The sequence below is a fragment of the Erythrolamprus reginae genome, chromosome 1 (assembly GCF_031021105.1).
Source record: "Erythrolamprus reginae isolate rEryReg1 chromosome 1, rEryReg1.hap1, whole genome shotgun sequence".
Lineage (NCBI taxonomy): Eukaryota > Metazoa > Chordata > Lepidosauria > Squamata > Dipsadidae > Erythrolamprus > Erythrolamprus reginae.
Genome location: NC_091950.1, coordinates 321,819,572 through 321,836,942, shown reverse-complemented (window position 1 = coordinate 321,836,942; position 17,371 = coordinate 321,819,572). Strand labels below are relative to the sequence as shown.

Genomic DNA, 17,371 nt, shown 5'->3' with positions numbered 1-17,371 from the left:
CACCTCATATGTACAAAATTCATTCCACTTTATACAAATAATTAAAAAACAAAACCTACAACCCGATGACCTACTTGTGAGTTTTGACGTCGTATCCCTTTTCACACAAATACCTATTAAAGAAGCCTTAACAGCTATCCAGGACAAACACAAGCCCCCCAAATATATCCTAGACCTTACCAACCACTGCCTGACTAATACATACTTCATCTATAACGAACAAAGATATAAACAGATAGAGGGAGCCCCCATGGGATCACCCCTCTCACCTGTCATCGCCAACCTCTACATGGAATATTTCGAAAATAATGCATTAGAGCAATCCAAACAGAAACCTAAACTTTGGCTGAGATATGTTGATGATACCTTTGTAATTTGGCCACATGGAAGGGAAAAACTAGACAATTTCCTCACACATCTCAATAACCTACACCCCAAAATACAATTTACTATGGAAACAGAAATCAATGATCAACTTCCCTTTCTAGATGTACTGGTCTATAAAAAACCCAATGGCAGCCTAGGACACACTATCTACCAAAAGAAAACCCATACCAACCGTTATCTAAATGCACACTCACACCACCACCCCGCACAAATCACCTCAGTGGCCAAAACTCTCATCACCAGAACCAAACGCCTAGCTGACCATGAGCACTTAAAAACTGAATTGAACAAACTCAAAAATGTATTAATTTCTAATGGATTCGAAAGGAAAACAATCACAAACCTAATAAAAAAAGAGACACTCCCCAAAAATCAAGATCAAGAACAGGACAATGGTACCACCCTCATCCCTTACATCAAGGGCACCACAGACAAAATTAGTAAAATTCTGCACAAACATAACATCAAAACTTCATTTTCCACTAACCAAAAAATATCTAATATCCTAAGGAGCCCAAAAGATAAAATCCAATTGGAATACCAAGGAATCTATGAATTTCCTTGCAAAACATGTGCAGCCACATGCATTGGACAAACCAATTGAAGAGTAAGTGCATGCATTGCAGAACATAAAAATGCAATTAAAAAAGAAGAAAAGACTTCCTCCCTTGTCCAGCACATTAAAAAAACAGGGCACGAAATTGACTTTGAAAAAACTAAATTACTTTCCAAAACAGAAAATTTATATAGAAGAATTACTTTAGAAGCCATAGAGATTGAGAAAAAACCCCTTTGCATGAATAAAAGGGATGACACGTCCTGCCTACCAGAGATTTGGAAACCAGCCTTAAAGAAAAAAACACTTCATAAAAATCACCATGTCAATCCTTCTAATAATTATGATTCCACCAACCAATCAGATCACTAAAACATAATCACCCAATCTATTTGCTACATTCAAACCAAATCTCCACCCCCACACTATATACTAGGAAGAAATGACAGTTGCAAACATTCCATTTTTACAGCACGAAGCTTGAAACTTCAGCCTGATGATGGTGAATGTGATTTCACCGAAACGTCGCGTTTCTTCCCGTGTAGGATTTGGAAATTTCTGGCGACATTTCGACGAGGTCCCACTCGTCATCTTCAGGCTGGTGTTTCTGTCCTTTTTCTAAGGAGAATACAGCGAGACCTGAGCTGCCTTCCTTCTATAAATACTGGTGGCTGGGTGTGGTTTGATGGCTCAGCAATTGCCTGCTGTGTAGAAACTTCCTGGTGAGTCAGTGGGGTAACACCTGGGGTCGCTGATGTAGCTGAGGTATGCTGATTAGTTAATGGTTGTTGATTAGGCGTGATATCCTGAGTATTTGGAGCTTGCAGGCTACTTGATTTTTTTGTAATGTGTGTTCTGAGTCTGGTTTTCAGGAAGGCAGCTCAGGTCTCGCTGTGTTCGCCTTAGAACAAGGACAGAAACACCAGCCTAAAAATGATGAGTGGGACCTTGTCGAACGTCGCCAGAAATTTCCAAATCCTACATGGGAAGAAACCCGAATAAACCAAGACCGTCATACCTGTACCGGTGAAAATCTACGAATATATATATATATATATATATATATATATATACACACACACACACACACACACACACACACACACACACACAGAAATCTTAAAAAAGAAACCCAACAGATTTGTGAAGATGATGATGTTCCTATGTTCTGAACCATTAACCAGACACGATTCTTTATCACTGGAATGGCTTAGGAAGATGCAAGTAAAATTTGTTTAGGTATATTGGCTTTGAAGAGCAGAGGAAGAAATCAATGGTATGATACCATTAAGATATATTAGATCTATAAAGCTGTCGCTATGAGCCACTAATTACTGATACGAACAATGAATTAATATTAAAATCCACTATTTAAAATAAATCATTTGTCAAGGTTTCAAAGAAATGTCCCAAATGTTTTAATTCATTTGTCTAATAGATCAACCAATGTATTATGGTAATATATTGTTCATTGAGAAGAACAAACAAATCAAAGATCCAAACTGCTTGAAAGTCAGTGCTTGTATTAATTTATCACCAGAGCAATCCAGATGCTGTCCATTTTTAAATATATGCTTTCTATCTGGGTTCCAAAATCTTCAGCTCATGTCAACCCTTTTATGAGTTTCAAATTGTTCAATGACACCTACATTTGTTATATGAATATGACTTATTAAATAATACTTTAACTAATAGCATTATTTATTTATTTATTTTATTTATTTATTCAATTTTTATGCCGTCCTTCTCCTTAGACTCAGGGCTGCTTACAACATGTTAGCAATAGCACTTTTTAACAGAGCCAGCATATTGTCCCCACAATCTGGGTCTTCATTTTACCCACCTCGGAAGGATGGAAGGCTGAGTCAGCCTTGAGCCGGTGATGAGATTTGAACCGCTGACCTACAGATCTCCAGTCAGCTTCAGTAGCCTGCAGTACAGGAGTAATTACTACTACTATTACTAGCATCAACCTCTTTGATAGTCCCATTAAGCCACGGGTGTTAATCCTAAACACTTTGGAGAACCCTGCTTTATATCAAATCAATTATATGTAGTATTTCAAAGTAGTCACTCTATTGTTCAGACTTATATGAACAGCGTGTGAATCTTTTTAGTATTTCATGTAATTTTTAAGCTTTTAGATATTGCTTCCTATCCTTTGAAAACTATTTTTTCTTTTCTTTACAAGTTAAACAGTGGAGAAAGGTTTTTAACTCTCATTAACCTTTGGAAGGACTTTCAAAGGCCATATGTAATTGATTTCAGGCAGTGGGTAATTCTAATAGGTAATTGTAGACCCTGGACTAATGGCTTATTGGTGGTTATGTTTCAGAATGACTCTACATTATGATTCAATTTGTGAAAAATTAAAGTAGAATTTGCCTCTCTCTCCTATTCTTTGCTGTTTCCTGTTTTACAATTGCTTATACATTCTGCATGTGTTTGGGTGGGGGGAGTAATCTCTTTGCCAGTTGTAATTAAATAAGGAAATTCTCTAAATATGTACAGTTTTGCATTAAAGCTCACTAAAACGCTAGCACTATGGTTCCCATAGGAATAACTCAAAGTTTACTTATACTGTGTTAATGCTAATGACTTGTGTTTCTCATAAAGAAAATTACAAACTAATAAAATGAGCATCTATAACTCTACATGTGTTTAGACAACCATATCATGTATAATATGATATAAATAGATATTCCTTGGCTAATAGCGGTAACTGAGACTGCAGTTTCCATTGTTAAGGAATGCGGTAGTAAAGCATGACATCACACAACTGCATTGTTTAGTGAGGGCAATCTTGGCATTCCTTGTTGCCATTGTTAAGCAAGGATTGAGATTGGAGAGGTGGTATGAGTACAGGATTGGTGCTGCCAGATGGGGTAAAATGAAAGCAATTTATTGGAATAATTTGTGCCATTTTCCCTATGGATTTTGCTTGTGGGAAGTTAACAGGGAAGGTTGCAAATCACAGGATGCTACATTATAATGCATGCAAGCTGGTTGCAAGACACTTAGATCACAATTACATGAATGCAGGGATGCTGAGATGGCCTGAATTTTATGGACCGGTCGTAAGGTACCACTTGTTCAGCACTTTTGCAACATCAAATGGCAACTGTTTGTTAATTCTGTACAATTTAAATAAAAAAACAACTAAACCAAACCAAAATGCTTTTACATGACATCCTTCTACCAACCACAGTAATATTTTTTAAAAAGAAGAATTAAATAGCAGTTAAAATAACACACAAGGAATCCATATACTGAGAAACACAATAAAAATGAAACTTACACCAATTTTGAAACCCATCTATCACGTACCATTTACTAACAAGAATGATAGCAAAATAGCCCTACTGCTACTCTGACTCCTATCAGTACATTTGCTTTATAAGTAAATCTCCAAATCCTTTTAAAAATGATGTGTGGAGGTGGAGTAGCAAGAAACAAAATTCCATAATTGGGTATCCAGTTCCTGAAATGCATGCAATGAGTTGGAGTAATTCTTGGAAAGAAAATGAAATAAAAATCCCTCTTCTATTGATTATACTGGATACAAAAGCTCAGACCAAGATGGGAACTGGGACTGATGGTGGGAAATAACGATGACAATTTGCTATGGCCAACTCACCACAGCCAACTTGACTAAGGACAAGGGTTCCACTAGTTTCAAATAGTGCAATAGAATCATTAAAGAAAAGATGCAAAAGAAGAGACAGTGTGGAATGTGAATGGCAAAAATTAAAATATTTTAAATTTATTTTAAATAATGAAATAGAATTGTTAAACTGTTCTGCAGCAAGTTGTCCGTGGCGAATTGTCCTGCGTTGAGTTGGCTGTAATGAGTTGGCTGTGGCAAGCTGTCCCATTCTCTGACTTAAACATCAGAATGAGAAGCTTCTTCAATAGAAAACAAACAACAAAAAAAGCCCTGCAATAAGAGGAAAGATGGGAAAAAAGAGGGAGGCCCAGTGCAACACATTTTGTAAATTTCTGAATTCAGAAAGCCCTAATCCATTTTCACAGATCAATTGCTTTTTCTTCCAGATCCGATAAGGGGACAAGCTCAGGGATTAGAACAACCAATTACACATTAGAAATGCTACCATCCTCAGGCCAAACCCCCCCCCCCCCCCAAATTGGTGTAACTTCAAAGATGTCAGCCTGGAAATAATGGGGTGGGAAGCTAGCCAGCACTGAGTCCTACACTTTTTTAAACAGCACTTATCCATATGTTGCCCCTACCTGCCAACATTTCAATCACATGCCCCTCCTCCATTTTGTACACACAACACAAAAAAAGAAGACTGGGTTGATGAAAATGGAGGTCCTAATTACACATACAGTGTTTAGATGCCCTTTTACTTTGATCTGTTTCTGTGATGAATGGCACATGCTTGAGACCAAAATTAATGTCATCCATTGCACTCAAATTTCAAAGCAATTGAATAAACTGCCTAATCTCAATTTAAATCAAAACTATGATGTTGCCTACATATCTTTGAAAATATCGTATTATGCATTCCCTGGTTTCATAATGGTCAGTGCATCAACTGTACAAAATAAAAATATCTATTTTAAAAAAGAGAAAACTGTGGAGAACATGTTGCAGAACATGAATTTGGCATTTTTCAATAACAAAATTTGAAAGAGTTGCTCTAAAGTGGAGCTATTTGGCTTGAGTTCTCACAAACAATATTAAAAAAAATCTCTTTAAAACAAATACTTTTAGAAGTTTGACAAACATACCTGAGAGTTGCAAAAGACATCAACCTATCTCATAATGATCCTAACAGATAATTCTGGGAAGGTTCAGAACCACCCATCTGGTAAGCAAATTTGAGATCCATGTTGGAGTGCCACCATGTGGAAACAATTGTTTGCAAGATGTTCTTGGAATATTTCAATTAGCTGTGTGGATAGTTTTTGCAGAATGAAGAAAGGAGCATCCCATGTATCACTACTGAACTGAAGGTAACAAATATATGGAAATTTAGGAAAGCTTTACACATATACACTAAAACCAGAATGATAATGAAAGTTGCAATAGCATTTGGTAGACTCAGCACACATACAGTATTGATTTGGTGCAGATTCACCTTCGATGTACTTCTACATACTGAATCCACAAAATATAGGCAGATCATATAACTACATCCAATACTATTGCTATTTTCCTGCTGAATTTCACCTTGTGAATCCAGTTTGGAGAGATCTCTGTGCTCCAATCATGAGGAAGAAGTTCCTTCATGAAATTGGACACCCATTAGAATCTCTTGGGGGGGGGGAGCATTTTCATTGTAGCATTTGCTAATGCAAGTGAATGATGAAGGGGAAAAAAAGTACTAAATGTTTTAATACCAAACAATTACATCCCAAGGGCATCGAAACAAGTTGCAATTCTGAGGCTGAGGGAGGGAAACACAATTCTCTCTCCTCCATTGCACAGACACTGGAGCAAATATTTTGAGATGGGAAAGAAAGCAATCTTTTGGATAAGGAAGGCTCCTTCCCTTATGCCTTAGGGCAGCGGTCCCCAAACTACGGCCCGCGGGCCACATGCGGCCCGCTGAGGCCATTTATCTGGCCCGCGGGTCTTTTCCAAGGCCACACTGGAAAAGCAGTGAGAACGTCCCCCTCAATCTCATTTCACCCAAGGTAAAGTAAGGCTTGCCAAAAGCCGAGCTGGGCACAACACACACACACACATACCCGCCTCCTCCTCCTCTTTGAGTTGCTAGCTTCCGTTTTCTGAATGGGGATTGAATGGGAGTCCGGGGTCGGAGGGTGGAGACTTGTCGGGTGAGTCCTCCGTGAGGAGAGAAGAGGGAGAATGAAAGAGGAAAAAGAGAGAGAGAGAAGTGGAGAGAAAGAAAGAAAAGGGAAAGAGAAGGGAAAAAGAGTGAGGGAAAGAAGTGGAGAGGAAGGAAGGAGGGAGGGCAGGAAGGGGGAGAAAGAGAGGGAGAGAGAAAGGGAGGGAAGGAGAGAGGAAGAGAGATAGCAAGAGAGTGAGAAAGACAGAGCAAGAGACAGAAAGCAAGCAAGAGAGAGAGAGAGAAAGAAAGCAAGAGAGAGAGAGAAAGAAAGAAAGAAAGAAAGAGTGAGTGAGAGAGAAAGAAATAAGGTATGTGCAGTGTGCATAGGAATCTGTTCACATGTTTTTTTATAGTCCAGCCCTCCAACAGTCCGAGGGACAGTGAACTGGCCCCCTGTGTAAAAAGTTTGGGGACCCCTGCCTTAGGATTTTCTGCCCAAGCACGGGGTTGGACTAGAGAACCTTCCAATTCTGCGATTCTATTCTGTTCTGTTCTGTTATCAATCTGCAGAAGACGATGGAAACTTCCATTGCTCAGAGAATACAAAACCCTCTATTACTAAATGGAATATTTAAAGAACAAATAAAAAATGAAGGGAAAAAAAGATTAAAAATCAGCCAACAAGAAAATGTGTATCAGCCATGTCTCTGGGTTCAAAGTATTTAATTACTGTGCAATTAGAACCTCTGTCATAGAATGATGTGGAATATGAAATGCTGGTTAGAACATCCGATTTTCCTCTCTTCAGCATTTATTTTTTAGATACTTCACCGCTGTATACCTCTGTAAGTTGCCCTTTTAAAATCCTTTCTTCTATTTCTTCCTTGGGCAACTCAACAAAAACAAATATGGCTGACTAATTACAAGAGAGACTCTCAAGGGGAAGGAAGCTTGCCCATCTGCTGAAGGCGTGCCAAACATTCCTGGCCATGGATTAGATGAAAAGAGTAAGCTAACAGTTTTCCTGGCAGGCAGAGAAAGGAGAACAAAGAGCAAGATATGATCAGAAGAAGCAAGTAGGAAGACCCCAGAGTTTTATGAAAGCTTGTAATGATTCAGCCATTCTTTCTATCAGAGACCACTTAAAATGAAAAAAAACCCCTTTAATATGAAAGCAAAATAATATGCCTATCCAATTTGCCCCTTGCCTTTATGGTCTCATTAATCTTAATTGGTTTAATGTAGCTGGCTGGGATTTAAAGAGACAACTTGATCCACCCTTAAAATGTATTGATTATACCATGTTCTGTCTCCAATATACTTGTCCTGTATAATTTACTCATCCTTAATGATCTCACTGAAATCAATGTCATTTGACTGAAACGAATTCATACTTTCTCATTTTGTATTACATGAGAAGTATTGGAAGGGAAATGTTATGACCTCCGAGAATAAAGACAAACAAAAGAAGACTGTGGCAGACAGGTATTCTATTTGTCCTGATCCCTCCTCCCAAATGTAAAAGTAGAAATACTCTTAAAATGAAAGCTTTTGAAGGAAGATAGTGCATTCCTTTTCTTTTATTATCGTTTATATTCTTCAGTTTTTCTGTTTTCTGTTGTAATCTGTGAAAGGAAACTTTGCAACAGAAACTACATCTCAGATTCAACTTTTAAAAAGTATATCCCAATTTCCTTTTCAGGTTCATATCCTTCTTTCAAGAAATACATACAAGGAGTATAAAGGATGTTTAAATACATAATGAGCTATAAAGGCCTCGGTGATTTATCTCTCTACTGATATAAGTCATTCAGCGATATATTGATATAGCAAACATGAATTATCTTCTGAATTCCTTTTCTGTTACTTTTTCTGATACAGCTAATTTCTAGACAATTCAAAAAACCAATATTGGATGAATATGAAAGAACAGAAATTTATAAAATTATAAATAATTTTATAAAATTTTACTAGTGCATTTTTAAAAACCTAACAGTGATTCTAGAAAAAAAAATAACCCTCTTGGAGATTCATGCCATTTTTCACATACAGTGAAATACAGAAGCTATTATTTTCTAATGTTATTTATTAATTTAATATTTTCTTGCAATGCAGTTTAATAGAACAAGCACATAGTTGCCATTGATTGGAGGAAAAGCAACCAACAACTTTTCAGTTGTTTCATAGTTTCATTGCTCCATTTTCCTTTAAACTTTTATCCTATATATTTCTGGCCTCTAAAAATGGCACATTCCATTCTTTATGTCAAACTTATCAAAATTAAATTATTTCCAGCTGCCAAAATAGCTACAAGGGAAAAAATGTTATTATATTATATTATATAGTGCTGTTAGCAAGCTGAGGATTTCCCCCTCATCCATTACAATTTAATATGTACCCCCACCCTTCCCCCCCCAAAAAAATTCCCTGGGTAGTACAGTAGATGTGGCGATTATAATAGCAAACATATATGCTTTCCTCACATGCTGTATAATTAAAACCAATTGTCAGAATCAACTGAAAGAAGTATGTAAAGCAGGAAATAGTCTTGACCCATTAGACTAAAAACAAATTATCTTTATAATCCAATTATATTGTTATATAGCCTATTCTCTCTTCTGTTGATTCTGTTCTTGCATTTGTGATTTATCTTGAACTATATTTTCACACATAAAAATGCAAGTTGAATTGTAATTTTTCCCATTACCGGTATCTTTTAAAAATTTCTTTAAAGCATGGGTCCTCAAAACTGTGCTGGCTGGAGAATTCTGGGAATTGAAGCCCACAAGTCTTAAAGTTGCCAAGTTTGAGGACCCCTGCTTTAAAGTATACAAATTAAAAATGAGATAAATCAGCAGGCAAAATTCCAAGGGGAAAAAAGAGTTTTGTTCAGCCCAAAGGTTGCTAATCTAGGGCCTGGGGGTTGCGTGTTGTCCCTAAGCAGCCCATTTGCACCCCCAGGACCCCAACATCACACAGCTGCAATTCATCAATGAAATAGAAGTTTCTCAGCATTGGGATCTTTTTTTCATTCCAAATGAGATATAAATGGGAGTAAGTAGCCTCTCAAAGGAAACAATTTCTATTTTCATCCTTAACCACTCTTCCACATTGAAAACAATGTGGATTATTCTAGACTAGAACTTTGATTTATCTAGATGGATAGTTCTAATGTTGCCTCAGGGTATTCTAAATTTAAAACTATCTACCATATCATGCACTGGTCACATCATGCATGTGTGTGTGTGTGTGTGTGTGTATACACAGTCCATCCCATCTATCTATCTATCTATCTATCTATCTATCTATCTATCTATCTATCTATCTATCTATCTATCTATCTATCCATCCATCCATCCACCCACCCACCCACCCACCCATCCACCTACCTATCATGACATGAAGATGGAGGTTGAAATCATAAACCATGTGTGCAATTCCTTTTATTTTACTGTACTGTGACAGTGAGAAAGGGCACCTCTCCTGCTTGCCAATCTTTTCTACTTGAAATGACATGATGTAACTGAAAATGTTGATTCTAAAATACCAGAGCTTCTGCTTAACCATTGGTGACCGAACCTAACATCACATGCAATCTGTGCCTTCAACAAATAAACCATTAGATAGCAACAAGTAGTGAATAATTCATTCTTCAAAAAGAGAACAACCTACACCTATAGCTTTGCAAAAGAGAAGGGGGGAAATCCTTCCTTGATTTATATTCAACCTTGAAATGTTTTCTTGGGTTACCTATAGATTCTATAACACTGCTGGAATGGATGGTGACTAAAGAGATCCAGAAAGCTGAGACCAACATATGAATAAAAGGATTTAAACACTGCAAAAAGAGAACTAACAACAATCCTAAACCATTCATTTAGGGCCGTGATGGTGAACCTATGGCATGCGTGCCACAGGTGGCACAAGGAGCCATATCAGAGGGCATGCAAGACCTAAAATAAACAGATTCTGGTTTGCCCATTGTGCTGTTTTTTGCACCCTGGAGCCTTTAGGGAAGCTTCCTGATGCCCTAGAGTGCAAAAACAGCCCAACAAGAAAACTGGAAGTTTAGAAAACAGACTTCTGGGTTGCCTGCTGTACTGTTTTTGCACTCCAGGGCTTCAGGAAGCTTCCCTAAAGGCTCCGGAGTGCAAAAAATAGCACAATGGGCAAACCAGAAGTATATTTCCCGAACTTCTGGTTTGGCCGGTTGGCCATTTTTTCACAATCCCAGGCTTCAGTGAGGCCTGTGCGCATGCACAGAGATAGGGGATTGTGCGCATGTGCAGGAGCAACATGGGAGGGTACATTTTTGAGGGGCAGGTGCGCGTATGCTAGCACACCCACATACCCTCTTTTGGCACGTGAACCAAAAAAGGTTCACCATCACTGATTTAGGGTGTGTGTGGAAATCGCTTAATATTTATAGACTTTTTTCTGGAATGCCTAAGTTCTGCTTAAGGAATGCTTAAGTTCTGACTTAAATGTTCAGTCATCAGCTAAGGGTCAGAAAATATTTTAGGGAGTGTGAATCAACAAGACCAATAACCTTCAGCATTCCAAAATGTATGTGTCTGTTAAAATGATGTATATTTTTAATGGAAACATTTTCTATTCAAAACAATATTAATTAGAAACAAACATTTATATACATAGAGCTGGTTTATCATTTTGTAAAGAAACAAACCAATAAAAAACCTTGAAGCTTCTAACACTGGCTGAATAAGATTATGTTTATCTCAACTTTGTATAGAGGCAAAGAATGCGGCTCTGTATTGTCTCTAAATCATTGTTGTCCTTGGAGTAAGTCAAAGTGGAATTCCTCTGCATTGTGTCGCACAGAGCACTCTCACTAAAGCAGATTAACTAATATGTGGGAAAGTACAAAGCTGCAATAACTTTTGGGTGGGTCTGAATCTCTCACAAGCACAAGAGAATCCAATCATTCCCCACCCATGCATAACTCACTAGTGACCTCACCAACTTCCTAAAAGAATTTAACAAGCCTTCCTGCCTGCTTGCCATATAACCAGGTCATCATGTCACAAGCCCACCTGCGAATGTACAATAGTCAGAGTTATTGCGAAATGACCTAAAAACTATGGCAACATTTGGGAAAAACTGTGTGCAGCTTTCACCCCTTAAATAGACTTATTAGTACGTGTTGCATAGGAATTTTCAGTGCAAAACAATATATTATAAAACCGAGTTTCAAAATATCAGAAAGGGTTTCGTTTGTTTCTGACAGAAAGGTTCAAAATCAATATATGAATATGGTTCCAATAATCTAACCTAGAAAAAGGAATTTGAACACTAAACTTGTATATGAATTTGAAAGGAGATCAGAGTGGACCAATTACTGATCAGAGTTTAGACTGATCCCAATTCTGGAAGTCAAAAGGTAGGACCGAACCTGTACAGTATTGGTGTTAACTTATGATTGGTCTGTTTTCACCTTGGCTGCTGTTTCTATATGTGTTGCTTTATTTTTTCAATTTTTCTACTTTCCTTTTTAAATTTTCTTTTAATGTGTTTAGATCCCAGATTATTTATTTGAGATGGGCAGCCAGACACAATGAAATAACAAACACATACACACATATATACACAGGTAGTTCTTTACTTACAAGAGTTTGCTTAGTGACCATTCAAAGTTACAATGCCACTAAATAAAAATGACTTAGGACTGCTTTTTCCACACTTATGACTGTTGTAGCATCTCCCTGGTTATGTGATCAAAATTCAGAAGCTCATATTTATGATAGTTCCAGGGTCCTGGAATCACCTTTTGCGACCTTTTGACAAGCAGAGTCAATGGGGAAATCACTTAACAACTGTGTTATTAACTTAAACATCTGCAGGGATTCACTTAACAACTGTGGCAAGAAAGGTCATAAAATAGGCAAGAACACAGCTAACTGTCTCACTTAGCAACAGAAATTTTGGGCTCAGTTGTATAAGTCTAGGACTATTTATTAGAAACATAGAAGACTGATGGCAGAAAAAGACCACATGGTCCATCTAGTCTGCCCTTATACTATTTCCTGTATTTTATCTTACAATGGATATATGTTTATCCCAGGCATGTTTAAATTCAGTTACTGTGGATTTACCAACCATGTCTGCTGGAAATTTGTTCCAAGGATCTACTACTCTTTCAGTAAAATAATATTTTCTCACGTTGCTTTTGATCTTTCCCCGAACTAACTTCAGATTGTGTCCCCTTGTTCTTGTGTTCACTTTCCTATTAAAAACACTTCCCTCCTGGACCTTATTTAACCCTTTAGCATATTTAAATGTTTCGATCATGTCCCCCCCTTTTCCTTCTGTCCTCCAGACTATACAGATTGAGTTCATTAAGTCTTTCCTGATACGTTTTATGCTTAAGACCTTCCACCATTCTTGTAGCCCGTCTTTGGACCCGTTCAATTTTGTTTAGGTGAGGTCTCCAGAACTGAACACAGTATTCCAAATGTGGTCTCACCAGCGCTCTATATAATTATTTTATTTTATTTTATTTTATTAATTGGATTTCTATGCCGCCCCTCTCCACTATACACTATCTGTATAATGTTATCCTTATAGTTTCAGTGAGTCAGATACAATTTATACTTAGTCTTATTCATAATATACCGCAAGATATTAACAAGCCTCTCAGGAGAGCACGAAAGGTTGAAGTCACATTCTGGACATTCTGACATTTTATTGTGCTTGTGGTGGTGACAGGAATGTTTCCTGGCTACATACATAGAAAGCAAACTGCAAGACCCGAGAATCCTCATGACAGAATTTCCTGCCTTCCCAAAGCACATCTAGTTGGGATTCATTTCCTTCCTTCTGCCCTTTCACTGGTGAATGCAGAACAATAAGTCAGAAGCTCTCTATTATTTTCAAAGGTCTTGCTCATGTAAGAAAATCGGACTCTGCTCTGGACTGGTCAGGTAACATTACAAGAGCACATTCTTCTTATGATGGCTTAGTGCTTAGGCCAGTGGTTCCTAACCTTTTTTGGGCCATGCCCCACCTAAGCATCTCTAAATCCTGATGCCCCCCACCCTGTGAAATATAATTCTTACTATTCAAAAAGTGAACTTCTACTCAGGCGGGGGAAGCCTAAAAGCCATTAACTTGGCTTAAATAAGGGTCCACTTGCCCATGTTAAAAATCAAATTGCCCCCCCTGTGGGGCATGGGCCCCACATTGGGAAGCACTGGTTTAGGTTCTGTAAATAGGACAATTGCTATTATCATCAGTAACTTAATACCTAATCTAGATAAAACCATGGTTTCTCATGATGCCACTTCACTATTCACCTCCATTCCCACAACTGAAGCTGTCATAGTAATGAAAAAACAACTGCTTATAAGACAGCACATTAAGCGACAGAACTAACCTCAGTCTAGAGGTTGTACATGTACCACATTGGACCTCTGTCTGACCTCTATCTATTTTAAACACAATGAAGGTTTCCACAAACAAAAACATGGTAGTGCACTTGTCCCTTGTTGTAGCCAACCTCTACAAGGAAGAAGTAGAAGTCAAAGCCCTAAACTCCCGCACAGGAATTTCACCCATTTATTAGTATAGATATGTAGACAATATTTAGGTCAAGATTAAAACAGCAAGTGGAAGCCTTCACAAAACTCATCAACACCGTGGACAGATAAATTAAGTTTCCTTAAGATATTAAGGAAAATATTTGTAAAATGGGGCAAAATTAATTTCACAACTGTTTCACTTAGCAACAGAAATTTTGGGCTCAAAATTTCTGCCTTATTTGAACTCCTCATAGTTTGAGAAGCATCCCTGAGATACTGCTGTATGAAGAAACATTAAATCTACTCCTTTCCTATTTGGGTTTGTAAAAGGAGTCCTTTACATTTGAATCAATATACTTGGTTCAAATTTTATTTGATGTAAATCCTTATAAATAGATAAAGTATCTCAGAGATACTTATTTATTTTTATTCTGTTTGTACCACAGGGTGCCAAACTTAATTTTACAAATTTTTCAAATGCGACAGACAGACACACTACTCACCGTTCCCACCAGTGGATAAATAAATCCAGCTCCAATACTGGCTCTTACGTCGCTGATAGGCAGAACAAACCCAGTAGGAACACCTTTCTTCTCAGGCATGTGAGAAAGGGACAGGTGGGTTTTTGCCATACAAATGGGCAAATTCCCAAATCCCTGCCAAAACAGAAACAAGAAACAGATAGAATGCATCTATACCACACTCAAATAAAAACAGTTTCCTATCAGAGATTTTGCATGCTATACAATAAACAAAGCTAAATTTTTATTACCGGTACATTGCTGATTTCAAGGAATAAGTCTTTGGCTCAAACTTCAACAGATTGTGGCAAGATGGGTTCATCAGGGATGGGTACATCAGGGATGGGTTCTAACTTACCTTGCTGCCAATTTGCTTCCTCCCGCATGGCGTAGCTGTACCTTGTGGGCGGCACATGTACAATAACAAAAAATCCAAAAATAATAATAATAATAAAAACAAAACAAAACCCCCAAACAAGACGGTGATGCATGTGTAGGGTTGGAACTCAGCTTCTACACATGCGCAGAAGAAAAAAACACCCAGAAAAAATACCCCCCCAACAAAAAAAATTAAAAAGAAAAAAAGATGGTGGTGCGTACGGACCGACACTGACCGTGATGTCACCGGTGGTTTATTATCTATTCGGGCGAACCATTGGAACTAACCTTTGCTATACATCTTAATTAATAATAACTTCTTAAATGCCTTTCTCAAGGCACAGTACAGATTACAAAGGGAGCAATTGCAACATGTTATCCAGTAACTCAACAATTTGCAGCTCAAGAGCCAAACCAATAAACAATATATGAACTATCGAGACAAACTAAATACAACTGCACATGCTTAAAATGATACCCTGAAATATGACTGAATACATATACAGTACATCCATAATTAAAAGGGATTAATCTAGGAATTGCTGAGATTAATTAGAGTAAAGTAAGTTAACATAGAAGCATAGAAGATTGACGGCAGGAAAAGACCTCATGGTCCATCTAGTCTGCCCTTACACTATTTCCTGTATTTTGTCTTAGGATGGATATATGTTTACCCCAGGCATGTTTAACAAGTCCTTCCTTTCACCAGGCAACTAAATAAAAAGTTATTTAAATTGTTTTTAAAGTTTTTGAATTTTCACAGGGATGAAAGGAAGGAGAGAATTAAGACTAGAGTCTCAAGGCCTAGAAACCTGAACTCTGGAGTGAGGAATAGAGAGAGAGGACTCTCAAGAAAGTATAGGGAACAAATATTATTGCAGCATGTAATCAGAGCAATGTCAGGAAGACCATGGGTTAAGATACAGATACGATTAACAGAGTTGGAAGGGACCTTGTAGGTAATCTAATCCAACCCCCCACCCAAGGAGCCCCTACTCCATTTCTGTCAGATTGCAGACTCTTCTTGAAAGTTTCCAGTGATGAAGCTCCTACAACTTCTGAAGGCAAGTTGTTCCATTGGTTGATTGCTCTCACTGTTAGACAATTTCTCCTTATTTCCCGGTTGAACCTCTCCTTTTTCAGTTTCCATCCACTATTCCTTGTCTGGCCTTTGGGTGCTTTGGAAAACAACCTGATATGAGTGAAAAACTCAATACAAGTTTTACCTAGAGTTTTAGTAATTAGATTGGTTTTTTTTCTTTAACTTCTTTTCATTGTTGTAATTTTATACTGTTTTCATTGTTGTAATTTTATACTGTTGTAAACTGCCCTGAGTCCTTCAGGATTGGGTGGCATAGAAGTCAAATTAAATAAACCTGACCCCTTCCTCTCTGTGGCAGTCCCTCAAGTATTTGAACACTGCTATCATATCTGCCCTGGTCCTTCTCTTCACTAGACTAACCATGCCCAGTTCCTGCCACCGTTCATTGTATGTTTTAGCTTTCAGTCCCCTTATCAGCTTGGTTGCTCTTTTCTGTACTCTTTAGAGATTACTCATTGTTTTAAAATAGGAACGGCACTCACAATATATCTGTTTGCGGAGTTTGCGGAGTTTGCGGAGAGGGGCGGCATATAAATCCAATAAATCTAATCTAATCTATAAATCTAATCTGTTTGCATATACAGCATATATATATATTACCTGTTGAGTGTAACAATTTATTTGAGATTGTGCTGCAGGAGACAGCTCTATATCCAGAGCTCCATAGATCTTCTGAGCTATGATTCTTATTTTTTCAACTATGGGAAGCTGTGAAAACAAAACAGAATGACAGAATGTTAATTTGACGAGTCCCAAGATACTTTCCTTCGTATCAAAATTGCCTAGTTCTCATTGGCAGTGAATTTAGTACAACCCTATACTAAACATTCAGTTATGCATTATTTTCTAAAAAATATAATAGATGTAAAAGATAGCCTCTGTTGTCTTCCATTCAGAAATCATCATTAACCTTATATTTTCTACAATGCAGACAATGAAAAAACAAATTTATGTATATGGGCTTCCTATAGTCATACATTCTAAAGTGTTCAGATAATCCTCAATTTACAATAGTTCTTTTTCTATTTCAGAATATACCAATAAAATTAGACCAAGAATATTTTAGAAATTTGAATAAAATTATAGCTAAATTTATCTGGCAAAGGAAAAGACCCAGAATTGAATTA

The 17,371-nt window shown here is 37.5% G+C and overlaps 1 protein-coding gene across 1 annotated transcript in view; it reads right to left on the bottom strand.

The window, feature by feature from the left end:
* MTHFD1L (methylenetetrahydrofolate dehydrogenase (NADP+ dependent) 1 like) overlaps positions 1 to 17,371 on the bottom strand; it is a 177,777-nt gene that overhangs the window by 18,177 nt on the left and 142,229 nt on the right. Inside the window, exons 25-26 of the mRNA XM_070733706.1 lie at positions 16,845 to 16,952; positions 14,747 to 14,899 (exon numbers count right to left, since the gene is read on the bottom strand). Of these exons, the coding sequence (XP_070589807.1) occupies positions 14,747 to 14,899; positions 16,845 to 16,952 (261 nt within the window). The remainder of the gene's footprint in view (positions 1 to 14,746; positions 14,900 to 16,844; positions 16,953 to 17,371) is intronic.